Source organism: Oncorhynchus masou, unplaced genomic scaffold (genome assembly GCF_036934945.1).
Source record: "Oncorhynchus masou masou isolate Uvic2021 unplaced genomic scaffold, UVic_Omas_1.1 unplaced_scaffold_1643, whole genome shotgun sequence".
In the NCBI taxonomy this organism is placed as follows: Eukaryota; Metazoa; Chordata; class Actinopteri; order Salmoniformes; family Salmonidae; genus Oncorhynchus; species Oncorhynchus masou.
Genome location: NW_027006539.1, coordinates 16,619 through 36,265, shown reverse-complemented (window position 1 = coordinate 36,265; position 19,647 = coordinate 16,619). Strand labels below are relative to the sequence as shown.

General features: G+C 44.3%; 1 protein-coding gene across 1 annotated transcript in view; it reads left to right on the top strand.

Moving 5' to 3' along the window:
• The window catches only part of LOC135531554 (partitioning defective 3 homolog B-like), a gene marked incomplete at both ends in the record, with an annotated part of 94,368 nt that extends 75,228 nt beyond the window's left edge, over positions 1–19,140 (top strand). The window contains one exon of the mRNA XM_064959564.1: positions 19,061–19,140. Within this exon, the coding sequence (XP_064815636.1) occupies positions 19,061–19,140 (80 nt within the window). The remainder of the gene's footprint in view (positions 1–19,060) is intronic.
• Between the last annotated feature and the right edge of the window lie 507 nt (positions 19,141–19,647).

Sequence of the window (19,647 nt, the reverse complement as noted above, 5' to 3'; positions counted from 1 at the left end):
ACTGTAACTACCATTACCATACCCTAACCCAGCCCTACTGTAACTACCATTACCATACCCTAACCCAGCCCTACTGTAACTACCATTACCATAACCCAGCCCTACTGTAACTACCATACCCTACTGTAACTACCATACCCTAACCCAGCCCTACTGTAACTACCATTACCATACCCCAGCCCTAAACCCAGCCCTACTGTAACTACCATTACCCTAACCCAGCCCTACTGTAACTACCATTACCATACCCTAACCCAGCCCTACTGTAACTACCATTACCATACCCTAACCCAGCCCTACTGTAACTACCATACCCTCAACCCAGCCCTACTGTAACTACCATTACCATACCCTAACCCAGCCCTACTGTAACTACCATTACCATACCCTACCCAGCTCTACTGTAACTACCATTACCATACCCTCCCACCCAGCTACTACTGTAACTACCATTACCATACCCTAACCCAGCCCTACTGTAACTACCATTACCATACCCTAACCCAGCCCTACTGTAACTACCATACCCTAACCCAGCTCTACTGTAACTACCATTACCATACCCTCACCCAGCCCTACTGTAACTACCATTACCATACCCTCACCCAGCCCTACTGTAACTACCATTACCATACCCTCACCCAGCCCTACTGTAACTACCATTACCATACCCTAACCCAGCCCTACTGTAACTACCATTACCATACCCTCACCCAGCCCTACTGTAACTACCATTACCATACCCTCACCCAGGCCTACTGTAACTACCCTTACCATACCCTAACCCAGCCCTACTGTAACTACCATTACCATACCCTCACCCAGCTCTACTGTAACTACCATTACCATACCCTCACCCAGCTCTACTGTAACTACCATTACCATACCCTCACCCAGCTCTACTGTAACTACCATTACCATACCCTCACCCAGCCCTACTGTAACTACCATTACCATACCCCATAACCCAGCCCTACTGTAACTACCATTACCATACCCTAACCCAGCTCTACTGTGACTACCATACCCTAACCCAGCTCTACTGTAACTACCATTACCATACCCTAACCCAGCCCTACTGTAACTACCATTACCATACCCTAACCCAGCTCTACTGTAACTACCATTACCATACCCTAACCCAGGCCTACTGTAACTACCATACCCTAACCCAGCTCTACTGTAACTACCATTACCATACCCTAACCCAGCCCTACTGTAACTACCATACCCTAACCCAGCTCTACTGTAACTACCATTACCATACCTACCATAACCCAGCTCTACTGTAACTACCATACCCTAACCCAACTCTACTGTAACTACCATTACCATACCCTAACCCAGCCCTACTGTAACTACCCATACCCTAACCCATCTCTACTGTAAACTACCATTACCATACCCTCACCCAGCTCTACTGTAACTACCATTACCATACCCTCACCCAGCTCTACTGTAACTACCATTACCATACCCTAACCCAGCTCTACTGTAACTACCATTACCATACCCTAACCCAGCCCTACTGTAACTACCATACCCTAACCCAGCCCTACTGTAACTACCATTACCATACCCTCACCCAGCCCTACTGTAACTACCATTACCATACCCTAACCCAGCCCTACTGTAACTACCATTACCATACCCTAACCCAGCCCTACTGTAACTACCATTACCATACCCTAACCCAGCCCTGTAACTACCATTACCATACCCTAACCCAGTACTGTAACTACCATTACCATACCCTAACCCAGCCCTACTGTAACTACCATTACCATACCCTAACCCAGCCCTACTGTAACTACCATTACCATACCCTAACCCAGCCCTACTGTAACTACCATTACCATACCCCATAACCCAGCCCTAACTACCATTACCATACCCTAACCCAGCTAAACTACCATTACCATACCCTAACCCAGCCCTACTGTAACTACCATTACCATACCCTAACCCAGCCCTACTGTAACTACCATTACCATACCCTAACCCAGCCCTACTGTAACTACCATACCCTAACCCAGCCCTACTGTAACTACCATTACCATACCCTAACCCAGCCCTACTGTAACTACCATTACCATACCCTAACCCAGCCCTACTGTAACTACCATTACCATACCCCATAACCCAGCCCTACTGTAACTACCATTACCATACCCTCACCCAGCCCTACTGTAAGTACCATTACCATACCCTAACCCAGCCCTACTGTAACTACCATTACCATACCCTAACCCAGCCCTACTGTAACTACCATTACCATACCCTAACCCAGCCCTACTGTAACTACCATTACCATACCCTAACCCAGCCCTACTGTAACTACCATTACCATACCCTAACCCAGCCCTACTGTAACTACCATTACCATACCCTATTACCTAATTACCATACAGCCCTACTGTAACTACCATTACCATACCCTAACCCAGCCCTACTGTAACTACCATTACCATACCCCATAACCCAGCCCTACTGTAACTACCATTACCATACCCTAACCCAGCCCTACTGTAACTACCATTACCATACCCTAACCCAGCCCTACTGTAACTACCATTACCATACCCTAACCCAGCCCAACTGTAACTACCATTACCATACCCTCACCCAGCCCTACTGTAAGTACCATTACCATACCCTAACCCAGCCCTACTGTAACTACCATTACCATACCCTAACCCAGCCCTACTGTAAGTACCATTACACTCACCCAGCTCTACTGTAACCCAGCCCTACCCTACCATACCCTAACCCAGCCCTACTGTAACTACCATACCCTAACCCAGCTCTACTGTAACTACCATACCCTAACCCAGCCCTACTGTAACTACCATTACCATACCCTAACCCAGCCCTACTGTAACTACCATTACCATACCCTAACCCAGCCCTACTGTAACTACCATTACCATACCCTCACCCAGCTCTACTGTAACTACCATTACCATACCCTCACCCAGCTCTACTGTAACTACCATACCCTCACCCAGCCCTACTGTAACTACCATTACCATACCCTCACCCAGCTCTACTGTAACTACCATTACCATACCCTCACCCAGCTCTACTGTAACTACCATTACCATACCCTAACCCAGCCCTACTGTAACTACCATACCCTAACCCAGCTCTACTGTAACTACCATTACCATACCCTAACCCAGGCCTACTGTAACTACCATGCCCTAACCCAGCTCTACTGTAACTACCATTACCATACCCTAACCCAGCCCTACTGTAACTACCATACCCTAACCCAGCTCTACTGTAACTACCATTACCATACCCTAACCCAGCTCTACTGTAACTACCATACCCTAACCCAACTCTACTGTAACTACCATTACCATACCCTAACCCAGCCCTACTGTAACTACCATACCCTAACCCAGCTCTACTGTAACTACCATTACCATACCCTCACCCAGCTCTACTGTAACTACCATTACCATACCCTCACCCAGCTCTACTGTAACTACCATTACCATACCCTAACCCAGCTCTACTGTAACTACCATTACCATACCCTAACCCAGCCCTACTGTAACTACCATACCCTAACCCAGCCCTACTGTAACTACCATTACCATACCCTCACCCAGCCCTACTGTAAGTACCATTACCATACCCTAACCCAGCCCTACTGTAACTACCATTACCATACCCTAACCCAGCCCTACTGTAACTACCATTACCATACCCTAACCCAGCCCTACTGTAACTACCATTACCATACCCTAACCCAGCCCTACTGTAACTACCATTACCATACCCTAACCCAGCCCTACTGTAACTACCATTACCATACCCTAACCCAGCCCTACTGTAAGTACCATTACCATACCCTAACCCAGCCCTACTGTAACTACCATTACCATACCCTAACCCAGCCCTACTGTAACTACCATTACCATACCCTCACCCAGCTCTACTGTAACTACCATTACCATACCCTAACCCAGCCCTACTGTAACTGCCATTACCATACCCTAACCCAGCCCTACTGTAACTACCATTACCATACCCTAACCCAGCCCTACTGTAACTACCATTACCATACCATTACCCTAACCCAGCCCTACTGTAACTACCATTACCATACCCTAACCCAGCCCTACTGTAACTACCATTACCATACCCTCACCCAGCCCTACTGTAACTACCATTACCATACCCTAACCCAGCCCTACTGTAACTACCATTACCATACCCTAACCCAGCCCTACTGTAACTACCATTACCATACCCTAACCCAGCCCTACTGTAACTACCATTACCATACCCTAACCCAGCCCTACTGTAACTACCATTACCATACCCTAACCCAGCCCTACTGTAACTACCATTACCATACCCTAACCCAGCCCTACTGTAACTACCATTACCATACCCTAACCCAGCCCTACTGTAACTACCATTACCATACCCTCACCCAGCTCTACTGTAACTACCATACCCTAACCCAGCCCTACTGTAACTACCATTACCATACCCTAACCCAGCCCTACTGTAACTACCATTACCATACCCTAACCCAGCCCTACTGTAACTACCATACCCTAACCCAGCCCTACTGTAACTACCATTACCATACCCTAACCCAGCCCTACTGTAACTACCCTACCATACCCTCACCCAGGCCTACTGTAACTACCATTACCATACCCTAACCCAGCCCTACTGTAACTACCATTACCATACCCTCACCCAGCTCTACTGTAACTACCATTACCATACCCTAACCCAGCCCTACTGTAACTACCATACCCTAACCCAGCCCTACTGTAACTACCCTACCATACCCTAACCCAGCCCTACTGTAAGTACCATACCCTCACCCAGCTCTACTGTAACTACCATTACCATACCCTAACCCAGCCCTACTGTAACTACCATACCCTCACCCAGCTCTACTGTAACTACCATTACCATACCCTCACCCAGCTCTACTGTAACTACCATTACCATACCCTAACCCAGCCCTACTGTAACTACCATTACCATACCCTAACCCAGCCCTACTGTAACTACCATACCCTCACCCAGCTCTACTGTAACTACCATTACCATACCCTCACCCAGCTCTACTGTAACTACCATTACCATACCCTCACCCAGCCCTACTGTAACTACCATTACCATACCCTCACCCAGCCCTACTGTAACTACCATTACCATACCCTCACCCAGCCCTACTGTAACTACCATTACCATACCCTAACCCAGCTCTACTGTAACTACCATTACCATACCCTAACCCAGCCCTAATGTAACTACCATTACCATACCCTCACCCAGCCCTACTGTAACTACCATTACCATACCCTCACCCAGCTCTACTGTAACTACCATTACCATACCCTCACCCAGCTCTAGTGTAACTACCATTACCATACCCTCACCCAGCTCTACTGTAACTACCATTACCATACCCTAACCCAGCCCTACTGTAACTACAATACCCTGACCCAGCCCTACTGTAACTACCATTACCATACCCTAACCCAGCCCTACTGTAACTACCATACCCTAACCCAGGCCTACTGCAACTACCATTACCATACCCTAACCCAGCCCTACTGTAACTACCATACCATACCATACCCTAACCCAGCCCTACGGTAACTACCATACCATACCCTAACCCAGCCCTACTGTAACTACCATTACCATACCCTAACCCAGCCCTACTGTAACTATCATACCCTAACCCAGCCCTACTGTAACTACCATACCATACCATACCCTAACCCAGCCCTATGGTAACTACCATACCATACCCTAACCCAGCCCTACTGTAACTTCCATACCCTACCATACCCTAACCCAGCGCTATGGTAACTACCATACCATACCATACCCTAAGGGATGGAGAGAGAAGAGGGGTGGAGAGAGAGAGAAGAGGGGTGGAGAGAGAAGAGGGATGGAGAGAGAATAGGGATGGAGAGAGAAGAGGAAGAGGGGAGAAGAGGGGTGGAGAGAGAAGAGGGGTGGAGAGAGAAGAGGGGTGGAGAGAGAAGAGGGGTGGAGAGAAGAGGGGTGGAGAGAGAAGAGGGATGGAGAGAGAAGAGGGATGGAGAGAGAAGAGGGGTGGAGAGAGAAGAGGATGAGGGAGAAGAGGGATGGAGAGAGAAGAGGGGGTGGAGAGAGAAGAGGAAGAGGGGTGGAGAGAGAAGAGGAATGGAGAGAGTAGAGGGATGGAGAGAAGAGGTGTGGAGAGAGAAGAGGGGGAGGAGAGAGAAGAGGGATGGAGAGAGAAGAGGGAAGGAGAGAGAAGAGGAAGAGGGAGAAGAGGGGTGGAGAGAAGAGGGGTGGAGAGAGAAGAGGGATGGAGAGAAAAGAGGGATGGAGAGAGAAGAGGGGTGGAGAGAGAAGAGGGGTGGAGAGAAGAGGAAGAGGGGTGGAGAGAGAAGAGGAAGAGGGGTGGAGAGAGAGAAGAGGATGAGGGAGAAGAGGGATGGAGAGAGAAGAGGGGTGGAGAGAGAAGAGGAAGAGGGGTGGAGAGAGAAAGAGGATGAGGGAGAAGAGGGATGGAGAGAGAAGAGGGGTGGAGAGAGAAGAGGGTGGAGAGAGTCTTCTGTATAAGTCACTATGATGGTGAATAAGAAATAGTTATTTGTTTCTTAAGTTGTGCTGATCCTCTATTTTTCCCTCAAGAGCCAATTAACACTCTGAGTTGTGTTTACCTCTGGGGTCTGCTGTTGTCTGTGGGAGGGAGCAGAGGGAGCAGAGGGAAGCTCTGGTCGTCTGATTGGGTCTCACAGGTGGTCAGTTGATCTGATTGAATAGAGCAGAAGTCCTATTATTGAACAGTAATAGAGTACTCAACAGAGCTCTGTGACATCACGATCTCTAGAGTACTCAGCAGAGCTCTGTGACATCACGATCTCAGCAGAGCTCTGTGACATCACGATCTCTAGAGTACTCAGCAGAGCTCTGTGACATCACGATCTCAGCAGAGCTCTGTGACATCACGATCTCTAGAGTACTCAGCAGAGCTCTGTGACATCACGATCTCTAGAGTACTGTGACATCATGATCTCTAGAGTAAAGCCAGTTTAAGACCCGTTAGAAGCCAAGCAGTTTACTGGGAGCCCAAGATAGAGGAGCTCTGTCGGGTCAACGGAACTGAACGGATGGCTTAGGGGGAGATTAATGGAGTGGGGGATAGAGGGAGAGGGATAGAGGGATGTATATAGGGATATATAGAGGGTGAGAGAGTGAGGGATAGTGAGGGATAGAGGGATGTATAGAGGGAGAGATGTTTTTATTTATTTTATTTTTTATTTTACCTTTATTTAACCAGGCAAGTCAGTTAAGAACAAATTCTTATTTTCAATGACGGGAACAATGGGTTAACTGCCTGTTCAGGGGCAGAACGACAGATTTGTACCTTGTCAGCTCGGAGATTTGAACTTGCAACCTTTCGGTTACTAGTCCAACGCTCTAACCACTAGGCTACCCTGTCGCCCCGGGTGAAAGTGAGAGAGAGTGAGGGATAGAGGGAGAGAGAGGAAGGGATAGAGGGAAGTATATAGGGAGAGAGAGTGAGGGATGGAGGGAGAGAGAGGGAGAGAGAGTGAGGGATAGAGGGAGAGAGAGGGATAGAGGGAAGGATAGAGGGAGAGAGAGCGAGGGAGAAAGGGAGAGAGAGACGAGGGAGAAAGAGAGTGAGCGAGGGAGAAAGGGAGAGAGAGGGGGATAGAGAGAGAGAGTGAGGGAGAAAGGGAGAGAAAGGGAGGGAGAAAGAGAGAGAGAGAGAGGAGAAAGGGAGAGAGGGGAGAAAGGGAGAGAGAGGGGGGATAGAGAGAGAGAGCGAGGGAGAAAGAGAGAGTGAGGGAGAAAGGGAGAGAGAGAGGGGGATAGAGAGAGAGAGCGAGGGAGAAAGAGAGAGTGAGGGAGAAAGGGAGAGTGAGGGAGAAAGGGAGAGAGAGAGGGGGATAGAGAGAGAGAGAGGGAGAAAGGGAGAGTGAGGGAGGGAGAAAGGGAGCGAGAGTCAGGGAGAAAGAGAGAGAGAGCGAGGGAGAAAGAAAGGTAGAGAGAGCGAGGGAGAAAGAGAGAGAGAGAGAGAGAGAGAGAGAGAGAGAGAGAGAGAGAGAGAGAGAGAGAAAGGGAGAGAGCAAGGGAGAAAGGGAGAGAGAGCAAGGGAGAAAGGGAGAGAGAGCGAGGGAGAAGGGGAGAGAGAGAGAGGGAGAAAGAGAGAGAGAGAGAAAGAGAGAGAGAGAGAGAGAGAGAGAGAGAGAGAGAGAGAGAGAGAGAGAGAGAGAGAAAGGGAGAGAGAGCAAGGGAGTAAGGGAGAGAGAGCGAGGGAGAAAGGGAGAAAGAGAGGGGGAGAAAGGGAGAGAGAGAGGGGGAATAGAGGGAGAGAGTGAGGGAGAAAGGGAGAGAAAGGGAGAGAGATTGAAGGAGAAGGGGAGAGAGAGCGAGGGAGAAAAGGAGAGAGAGCGAGGGAGAAAGGGAGAGAGAGAGGGGGAGAAAGGGAGAGATAGTAAGGGAGAGAGAGCGAGGGAGAAAGGGAGAGAGAGAGGGGGAGAAAGGGAGAGAGAGTAAGGGAGAGAGAGAGCGAGGGAGAAAGGGAGAGAGAGGGGGAGAAAGGGAGAGAGCGAGGGAGAAAGGGAGAGAGATTGAAGGAGAAGGGGAGAGAGAGCGAGGGAGAAAGAGAGAGAGAGCGAGGGAGAAAGGGAGAGAGAGCGAGGGAGAAAGAGAGAGAGAGCGAGGGAGAAAGGGAGAGAGAGCGGGAGAAAGGGAGAGAGAGCGAGGGAGAAAGAGAGAGAGAGCGAGGGAGAAAGGGAGAGAGAGCGAGGGAGAAAGGGAGAGAGAGCGAGGGAGAAAGAGAGAGAGAGCGAGGGAGAAAGGGAGAGAGAGCGAGGGAGAAAGAGAGAGAGAGCGAGGGAGAAAGGGAGAGAGAGCGAGTGAGAAAGAGAGAGAGAGCGAGGGAGAAAGGGAGAGAGAGCGAGTGAGAAAGAGAGAGAGAAAGGGAGAGGGAGCGTTAGAGGAACAATGTTAATTGGGGGTTTGTGAAAGAGAGGCTGATCAATTAAGCATAGAACCATTTTAATTTGAACACAGACTTGGTGTTTGACGTTGGCCTATATATTTATTCATCTATAGTCTCTAGGTGATGGGTGTTTGACGTTGGCCTATATATTTATTCATCTATAGTCTCTAGGTGATGGGTGTTTGACGTTGGCCTATATATTTATTCATCTATAGTCTCTAGGTGATGGGTGTTTGACGTTGGCCTATATATTTATTCATCTATAGTCTCTAGGTGATGGGTGTTTGACGTTGGCCTATATATTTATTCATCTATAGTCTCTAGGTGATGGGTGTTTGACGTTGGCCTATATTTATTCATCTATAGTCTCTAGGTGATGGGTGTTTGACGTTGGCCTATATATTTATTCATCTATAGTCTCTAGGTGATGGGTGTTTGACGTTGGCCTATATATTTATTCATCTATAGTCTCTAGGTGATGGGTGTTTGACGTTGGCCTATATATTTATTCATCTATAGTCTCTAGGTGATGGGTGTTTGACGTTGGCCTATATATTTATTCATCTATAGTCTCTAGGTGATGGGTGTTTGATAGTTGGCCTATATATTTATTCATCTATAGTCTCTAGGTGATGGGTGTTTGATAGTTGTGGTCTAGTAGGTCAGACCTATATATTTATTCATCTATAGTCTCTAGGTGATGGGTGTTTGATAGTTGGCCTATATATTTATTCATCTATAGTCTCTAGGTGATGGGTGTTTGATAGTTGTGGTCTAGTAGGTCAGACCTATATATTTATTCATCTATAGTCTCTAGGTGATGGGTGTTTGATAGTTGGCCTATATATTTATTCATCTATAGTCTCTAGGTGATGGGTGTTTGACGTTGGCCTATATATTTATTCATCTATAGTCTCTATGTGATGGGTGTTTGACGTTGGCCTATATATTTATTCATCTATAGTCTCTAGGTGATGGGTGTTTGACGTTGGCCTATATTTATTCATCTATAGTCTCTAGGTGATGGGTGTTTGACGTTGGCCTATATATTTATTCATCTATAGTCTCTAGGTGATGGGTGTTTGACGTTGGCCTATATTTATTCATCTATAGTCTCTAGGTGATGGGTGTTTGACGTTGGCCTATATATTTATTCATCTATAGTCTCTAGGTGATGGGTGTTTGACGTTGGCCTATATATTTATTCATCTATAGTCTCTAGGTGATAGGTGTTTGACGTTGGCCTATATATTTATTCATCTATAGTCTCTAGGTGATAGGTGTTTGATAGTTGTGGTCTAGTAGGTCAGACCTATATATATATTCATCTATAGTCTCTAGGTGATGGGTGTTTGACGTTGGCCTATATATTTATTCATCTATAGTCTCTAGGTGATGGGTGTTTGACGTTGGCCTATATATTTATTCATCTATAGTCTCTAGGTGATGGGTGTTTGACGTTGGCCTATATATTTATTCATCTATAGTCTCTAGGTGATGGGTGTTTGACGTTGGCCTATATATTTATTCATCTATAGTCTCTAGGTGATAGGTGTTTGACGTTGGCCTATATATTTATTCATCTGTAGTCTCTAGGTGATGGGTGTTTGACGTTGGCCTATATATTTATTCATCTATAGTCTCTAGGTGATGGGTGTTTGATAGTTGGCCTATATATTTATTCATCTATAGTCTCTAGGTGATAGGTGTTTGACGTTGGCCTATATATTTATTCATCTATAGTCTCTAGGTGATAGGTGTTTGATAGTTGTGGTCTAGTAGGTCAGACCTATATATATATATTCATCTATAGTCTCTAGGTGATGGGTGTTTGACGTTGGCCTATATATTTATTCATCTATAGTCTCTAGGTGATGGGTGTTTGACGTTGGCCTATATATTTATTCATCTATAGTCTCTAGGTGATGGGTGTTTGACGTTGGCCTATATATTTATTCATCTATAGTCTCTAGGTGATGGGTGTTTGACGTTGGCCTATATATTTATTCATCTATAGTCTCTAGGTGATAGGTGTTTGACGTTGGCCTATATATTTATTCATCTGTAGTCTCTAGGTGATGGGTGTTTGACGTTGGCCTATATATTTATTCATCTATAGTCTCTAGGTGATGGGTGTTTGACGTTGGCCTATATATTTATTCATCTATAGTCTCTAGGTGATGGGTGTTTGACGTTGGCCTATATATTTATTCATCTATAGTCTCTAGGTGATGGGTGTTTGACGTTGGCCTATATATTTATTCATCTATAGTCTCTAGGTGATAGGTGTTTGACGTTGGCCTATATATTTATTCATCTATAGTCTCTAGGTGATGGGTGTTTGACGTTGGCCTATATATTTATTCATCTATAGTCTCTAGGTGATGGGTGTTTGACGTTGGCCTATATATTTATTCATCTATAGTCTCTAGGTGATAGGTGTTTGACGTTGGCCTATATATTTATTCATCTATAGTCTCTAGGTGATGGGTGTTTGACGTTGGCCTATATATTTATTCATCTATAGTCTCTAGGTGATGGGTGTTTGACGTTGGCCTATATATTTATTCATCTATAGTCTCTAGGTGATGGGTGTTTGACGTTGGCCTATATATTTATTCATCTATAGTCTCTAGGTGATAGGTGTTTGACGTTGGCCTATATATTTATTCATCTGTAGTCTCTAGGTGATGGGTGTTTGACGTTGGCCTATATATTTATTCATCTATAGTCTCTATGTGATGGGTGTTTGACGTTGGCCTATATATTTATTCATCTATAGTCTCTAGGTGATAGGTGTTTGATAGTTGGCCTATATATTTATTCATCTGTAGTCTCTAGGTGATGGGTGTTAATAAGGAGAAGTTTGAGGAGGTAGGTGTTGATGTATCCATTGTGGTTAAACTGTATCTAGTAGCAGACCTGTTTGATGTGTGGTAGACCTGTTTGATGTGTGGTAGACCTGTTTGATGTGTGGTAGACCTGTTTGACGCAGGTCTTTTTTTGATTGGTCGCTGCTTGGTGATTTAATGTAGGTGTGTATTTATTTGTCCATCGTGTTCCAGTAGGTGGTACCGGCAGCACCTTGCGGCATTAGCACTCCGGTCCCCTAGGGGGCGCTGTCTCCTCTGTCTCCGTCTCTCAGCACACTAATTGGACTGGGATTATTTACTGATCTCTCTTAACCCTCTGGGGTTAATACAGGAACACAATAGTGTTATTGTAAGTGCTTTAGCTAACACTGTAAATCAACTCCTGTGGGGAACGGTGAGGTTGTGTGAGGACCAAGCTGTGTTGATGTCAGTATAGATTTTCACGGTGTGTGTGTGTGTACAGCCCCAGCTAAACATGGTTCAGACACCCAGCCTCTACACATGGTTCAGACACCCAGCCTCTAAACATGGTTCAGACCCCCAGCCTCTAAACATGGTTCAGACCCCCAGCCTCTAAACATGTTTCAGAGCCCCAGCCTCTAAACATGGTTCAGAGCCCCAGCTTCTAAACATGGTTCAGAGCCCCAGCTTCTAAACATGGTTCAGACACCCAGCCTCTACACATGGTTCAGACACCCAGCCTCTAAACATGGTTCAGAGCCCCAGCCTCTAAACATGGTTCAGAGCCCCAGCTTCTAAACATGGTTCAGACCCCCAGCCTCTAAACATGGTTCAGACCCCCAGCCTCTGGACATGGTTCAGACCCCAGCCTCTGGACATGGTACAGACCCCCAGCCTCTAGACATGGTTCAGACCCCCAGCCTCTAGACATGGTTCAGACCCCCAGCCTCTAGACATGGTTCAGACCCCCAGCCTCTCATCCTGGTTCAGTGTCCCATCCTCTAAACATGGTTCAGACACCCAGCCTCTCATCCTGGTTCAGTGTCCCATCCTCTAAACATGGTTCAGACACCCAGCCTCTCATCCTGGTTCAGTGTCCCATCCTCTAAACATGGTTCAGACACCCAGCCTCTCATCCTGGTTCAGTGTCCCATCCTCTAAACATGGTTCAGACACCCAGCCTCTCATCCTGGTTCAGTGTCCCATCCTCTAAACATGGTTCAGACACCCAGCCTCTCATCCTGGTTCAGTGTCCCATCCTCTAAACATGGTTCAGACACCCAGCCTCTCATCCTGGTTCAGTGTCCCATCCTCTAAACATGGTTCAGACACCCAGCCTCTCATCCTGGTTCAGTGTCCCATCCTCTAAACATGGTTCAGACACCCAGCCTCTCATCCTGGTTCAGTGTCCCATCCTCTAAACATGGTTCAGAGCCCCAGCCTCTCATCCTGGTTCAGTGTCCCATCCTCTAAACATGGTTCAGACACCCAGCCTCTCATCCTGGTTCAGTGTCCCATCCTCTAAACATGGTTCAGAGCCCCAGCCTCTCATCCTGGTTCAGTGTCCCATCCTCTAAACATGGTTCAGACACCCAGCCTCTCATCCTGGTTCAGTGTCCCATCCTCTAAACATGGTTCAGAGCCCCAGCCTCTAGAAATGGTTCAAACCCCCAGCCTCTAGTCATGGTTCAGAGCCCCAGCCTCTAAACATGGTTCAGACCCCAGCCTCTAGACATGGTTCAGACACCCAGACTCTAGACATGGTTCAGACACCCAGCCTCTAAACATGGTTCAGACCCCCAGTCTCTAAACATGGTTCAGACCCCCAGCCTCTAAACATGTTTCAGACCCCCAGCCTCTAGACATGGTTCAGAGCCCCAGCCTCTAAACATGGTTCAGACACCCATGCTCTAAACATGGTTCAGACCCCCAGCCTCTAAACATGGTTCAGACACCCAGCCTCTAGACATGGTTCAGACCCCAGCCTCTAAACATGGTTCAGACACCCAGCCTCTCATCCTGGTTCAGAGCCCCAGCCTCTAAACATGGTTCAGACCCCCAGCCTCTAAACATGTTTCAGACCCCCAGCCTCTAGACATGGTTCAGACCCCGGCCTCTACACATGGTTCAGACCAACCAGTCTTTAGACATGGTTCAGGCTCCCAGCCTCTAGACATATTTCAGACCCCCAGCCTCTAGACATGGTTCAGACCCCCAGCCTCTAGACATGGTTCAGACCCCCAGCCTCTAGACACGGTTCAGACCCCCAGCCTCTAAACATGGTTCAGACCCCCAGCCTCTAGACATGGTTCAGACCCCCAGCCTCTAGACATATTTTAGACCCCCAGCCTCTACACATGGTTCAGACCCCCAGCCTCTAGACATGGTTCAGACCCCCAGTCTCTAGACATGGTTCAGACCCCAGCCTCTAAACATGGTACAGAGCCCTGGCCTCTAAACATGGTTCAGACCCCCAGCCTCTAAACATGGTTCAGACCCCCAGCCTCTACACGTGGTGCAGACCCCCAGCCTCTAGACATATTTCAGACCCCCAGCCTCTAGACATGGTTCAGACCCCCAGCCTCTAGACATGGTTCCGACCCCCAGCCTCTAGACATGGTTCAGACACCCAGCCTCTAGACACGGTTCAGACCCCCAGCCTCTAGACACGGTTCAGACCCCCAGCCTCTAGACATATTTCAGTTCTCCTCTTCATTCCCCTTAGCAGCGGTCGGACAGGGAAACGCTGAGTGAATGACTTCCTGAGTCTTTATTCATATCCCGAATAGACTTGTTAAATAGACTTGTTAAATAGACTTGTTAGACTTGTTAAATAGACTTGTTAAATAGACTTGTTAAATAGACTTGTTAGACTTGTTAAATAGACTTGTTAAATAGACTTGTTAAATAGACTTGTTAAATAGACTTGTTAGACTTGTTAAATAGACTTGTTAAATAGACTTGTTAGACTTGTTAAATAGACTTGTTAAATAGACTTGTTAGACTTGTTAAATAGACTTGTTAAATATACTTGTTAGACTTGTTAAATAGACTTGTTAAATAGACTTGTTAGACTTGTTAAATAGACTTGTTAGACTTGTTAAATAGACTTGTTAAATAGACTTGTTAGACTTGTTAAATAGACTTGTTAAATAGACTTGTTAGACTTGTTAAATAGACTTGTTAAATAGACTTGTTAGACTTGTTAAATAGACTTGTTAAATAGACTTGTTAGACTTGTTAAATAGACTTGTTAGACTTGTTAAATAGACTTGTTAAATAGACTTGTTAGACTTGTTAAATAGACTTGTTAAATAGACTTGTTAGACTTGTTAAATAGACTTGTTAAATAGACTTGTTAGACTTGTTAAATAGACTTGTTAAATATACTTGTTAGACTTGTTAAATAGACTTGTTAAATAGACTTGTTAGACTTGTTAAATAGACTTGTTAAATAGACTTGTTAGACTTGTTAAATAGACTTGTTAGACTTGTTAAATAGACTTGTTAGACCTGTTAAATAGACTTGTTAGACTTGTTAAATAGACTTGTTTTCTATCGGTTTGATTTGACAAAGTGGACAGATGGCTCCAAGTTTAATTTATTATGATCCTTGTTCATGGTTGGCAAGGACATCTGTTTTACTTCATAATGTTTTCAACATAAATGAGCTTTTCACTTTAAATAGACAAAAAAAAAACAACCAGTTTTGTTATTTGATGTGTTAATATCTTGTTGATTTCTTACCAGCAGTAAATGTTGGCTTCCGGCACCAGATTCATAGAGAAACTCTACAGGTTTCAGTCGTGCTTTACGATGCGTGTCGTGTGTAGTTTAATGAATATGCTAAGCAGTGTGATGATAGACGAGAATTGATTTATTCCATTAACCCTATTGTAATTAATAGAGAGGGTGGGGGGGGGGTGTACTTGACGACATCAAGTACACCGTCCCAAATGACACCAATATAGTGTACTTATTTTAACCAGGGACCACTTGGATCTCTTGTCAAAAAATCTTGGATGCACTTTATCAGGAATAGGGATCCATTTTAGCCAACCAATCAAATGGACCATCTCCTGTTTCTGTTGTTTCTTTTCGTGCGTGACCAACAACCAACCCTAAATAATTCCCTCTAGTACTTTACCTTAAGAGCGTCCGTCCTTCAAGGTTAACGAGCAGGTCATTCTGACTGAATACGTGTATATTTCATATACGCTATTATGTTAAAATACATACTTTAGTTGTGTTTTAATGAAGGCCTTGGGGAACATTTAGGATATTTAAAAAAATAATAACACAATAGTATTTTGTTACTGTAAAACACAATAGTTTTTTATGTTACTGTAAAAACACAACAGTATTTTATGTTACTGTAAAACACAACAGTATTTTATGTTACTGTAAAACACAATAGTATTTTCTGTTACTGTAAAAACACAATAGTATTTTATGTTACTGTAAAACACAATAGTATTTTATGTTACTGTAAAACACAATAGTATTTTATGTTACTGTAAAACACAATAGTATTTTATGTTACTGTAAAACACAATAGTATTTTATGTTACTGTAAAACACAATAGTATTTTATGTTACTGTAAGACAATAGTATTTTATGTTACTGTAAAACAATAGTATTTTATGTTACTGTAAAAACACAATAGTATTTTATGTTACTGTAAAAACACAATAGTATTTTATGTTACTGTAAAACACAACAGTATTTTATGTTACTGTAAAACACTAGTATTTTATGTTACTGTAAAACACAACAGTATTTTATGTTACTGTAAAAACACAATAGTATTTTATGTTACCGTAAAACACAATAGTATTTTATGTTACTGTAAAAACACAAATTCAATTTGTGCGACGCTTTGTTACAACTGTGAAACAGAAAGGCTAGGCGTAGGAATAGGGTATAACAGCTTATTTTATAAGGGATTTCTTTAAATGTATTCTAAATTACCTCAACCACCCCACACGGGCAAAATAATCAAATGATGAAAAAAACAGTAGTCTAAATGAATAGTGAAGCAAAAAAACAATAAGGATATTTGTAATGACGACATCAGTGAAAAAATATTAAAATGATTGTCAGTTCGTGCTTGTGTGAGTCTTCACACGATGGCGTTAGTTGGTGTTACTAAGCTGCTTTCCCTTTGTCCTATCAGTTGACACGTGTTGTTGTAACTGTCGTTTGGCTGATACACTTTGACGTACCTTTCTTTGGTTGTAGACCATAATAGTCTCTGGTTTCCTCTTTATTGTGTCGCTGTCCGAGGGAGGGAGCTCCCGTCTCACTTTGTTCATGGTGCCAGACAGACTTGTTTTCTTTGCAAGCAATTTTGTTCGCCAAAATGACAGTTGAAGTGAATAAATTGTCTGTGGTGATAATTGCTCCCCCTTGGCCAACGTTCCACAAGCCTCATCACCACGCTCCCTGTAGCTGCGCACCGACGCCCCCCATCCAACCTGACAGAGCTTGAGAGGATCTGCAGAGAAGAACGGGAGAAACTCCCCAAATAGAGGTGTACCAAGCTTGTAGCGTCATACCCAAGAAGACTGGAGGCTGTAGTCGCTGCCAAATAAGCTTAAACAAAGTACTGAGTAAAGGGTCTGAAAACTTATGTGAATGTGATATTTCAGTTTTTTAAATGTATTAATACATTTGCAAAAAAAATGAAAAACCAGTTTGTTGCTTTGTCATTATGGGGGTTTGTGTCCATTTTAGAACAAGGCTGGAGTGTAACAACATGTGGAAAAGGGGGTCTGGATACACAGTACACACTGTACACACTGTACACACTGTACACACACAAAATGGATACACTGTACACACTGTACACACACAGTTTATTTTTTCTTTATTTAACTGGACAAGTCAGTTAAGAACAAATTCTTATTTTCAATGACGGCCTAGGAACATTGGGTTAACTGCCTGTTCAGGGGCAGAATGACAGATTTGTATGTTGTCAGCTCGGGGGTTTGAACATGAAGCTTTTTGGTTACTAGTCCAATGCTCTAACCACTATGCTACCCTGCTGCCCCAGGCAGGATACACACACACATTACACACACTGTACACACAGTACACACACACACACACACAGTACACACAGTACACACACACACACACACACACACACAGTATACACACACACACACACACACAGTACACACACTGGATACACAGTACACACAAACACACAGTACACACACAGTAAACACACACACACACACAGTACACACACTGTACACACAGTATACACACACATTATGTTATGGTTGGATCACTGGAGTGTTAATATGTTATGGTTGGATCACTGGAGTGTTAATATGTTTTTATGATTGGATCACTGGAGTGTTAATATGTTATTGTTGGATCACTGAAGTGTTAATATGTTATGGTTGGATCACTGGAGTGTTAATATGTTATGTTATGGTTGGATCACTGGAGTGTTAATATGTTATGTTATGGTTGGATCACTGGAGTGTTGATATGTTATGGTTGGATCACTGGAGTGTTAATATGTTATGTTATGGTTGGATCACTGGAGTGTTGATATGTTATTGCTGGATCACTGGAGTGTTAATATGTTATGGTTGGATCACTGGAGTGTTAATATGTTATGGTTGGATCACTGGAGTGTTGATATGTTATGGTTGGATCACTGAAGTATTAATATGTTATGTTATGTTATGGTTGGATCACTGGAGTGTTAACATGTTATGGTTGGATCACTGGAGTGTTAACATGTTATGGTTGGATCACTGGAGTGTTAATACGTTATGTTATGGTTGGATCACTGGAGTGTTAATATCTTATGGTTGGATCACTGGAGTGTTGATATGTTATGGTTGGATCACTGAAGTGTTAATATGTTATGGTTGGATCTCTGGAGTGTTAATATGTTATGGTATGGATCTCTGGAGTGTTAATATGTTATGTTATGGTTGGATCACTGACATGTTAACATGTTATGGTTGGATCACTTTAGTGTTAATATGTTATTGTTGGATCACTGAAGTGTTAATATGTTATGGTTGGATCTCTGGAGTGTTAATATGTTATGGTTGGATCACTTTAGTGTTAATATGTTATTGTTGGATCACTGAAGTGTTAATATGTTATGGTTGGATCTCTGGAGTGTTAATATGTTTTGGTTGGATCACTGAAGTGTTAATATGTTGTTATGACCTACAGGGGGTGAACCATGGACTGGACAAGACAGGAGGACACAGAGCTGATGTCTCGACTACCAAACTCAACACATTCTCTCTCAGGTAAGACGTGTGTGTGTGTGTGTGTGTGTGTACCTGCGTGTGTGTTCTTGTACTGTGTTGATGTTCCATTTTCTCTCCTATATAATTAACTAAGTATTATAATTCAGCATGAAGCTCTGCTCTCCAATGAGAAGATCAAGGATGAGCCAAATTTGCATATCAAGCGATTTTTTTTTAAATTTAGAAATGTAAAAAAATAAAATTTAGCATGTGCTCTTATCCAGAGCAACTTACGGTGAGTGTGTACATACTAGCCATACTAGTCGTAGAGTAGTGTCTACCAGCTGGTCACACATCACTAGTCCAGTAGTGGTCTGTAGTAAACTGTGTTATTTAAACATACAGACAGAATGACAGGATGAGAGACGGGCAGGGAGCGAGGGATGAGAGAGGGGCAGGGAGCGAGGGATGAGAGACGGGCAGGGAGCGAGGATGAGAGACGGGCAGGGAGCGAGGATGAGAGACGGGCAGGGAGCGAGGATGAGAGAGGGGCAGGGAGCGAGGGAT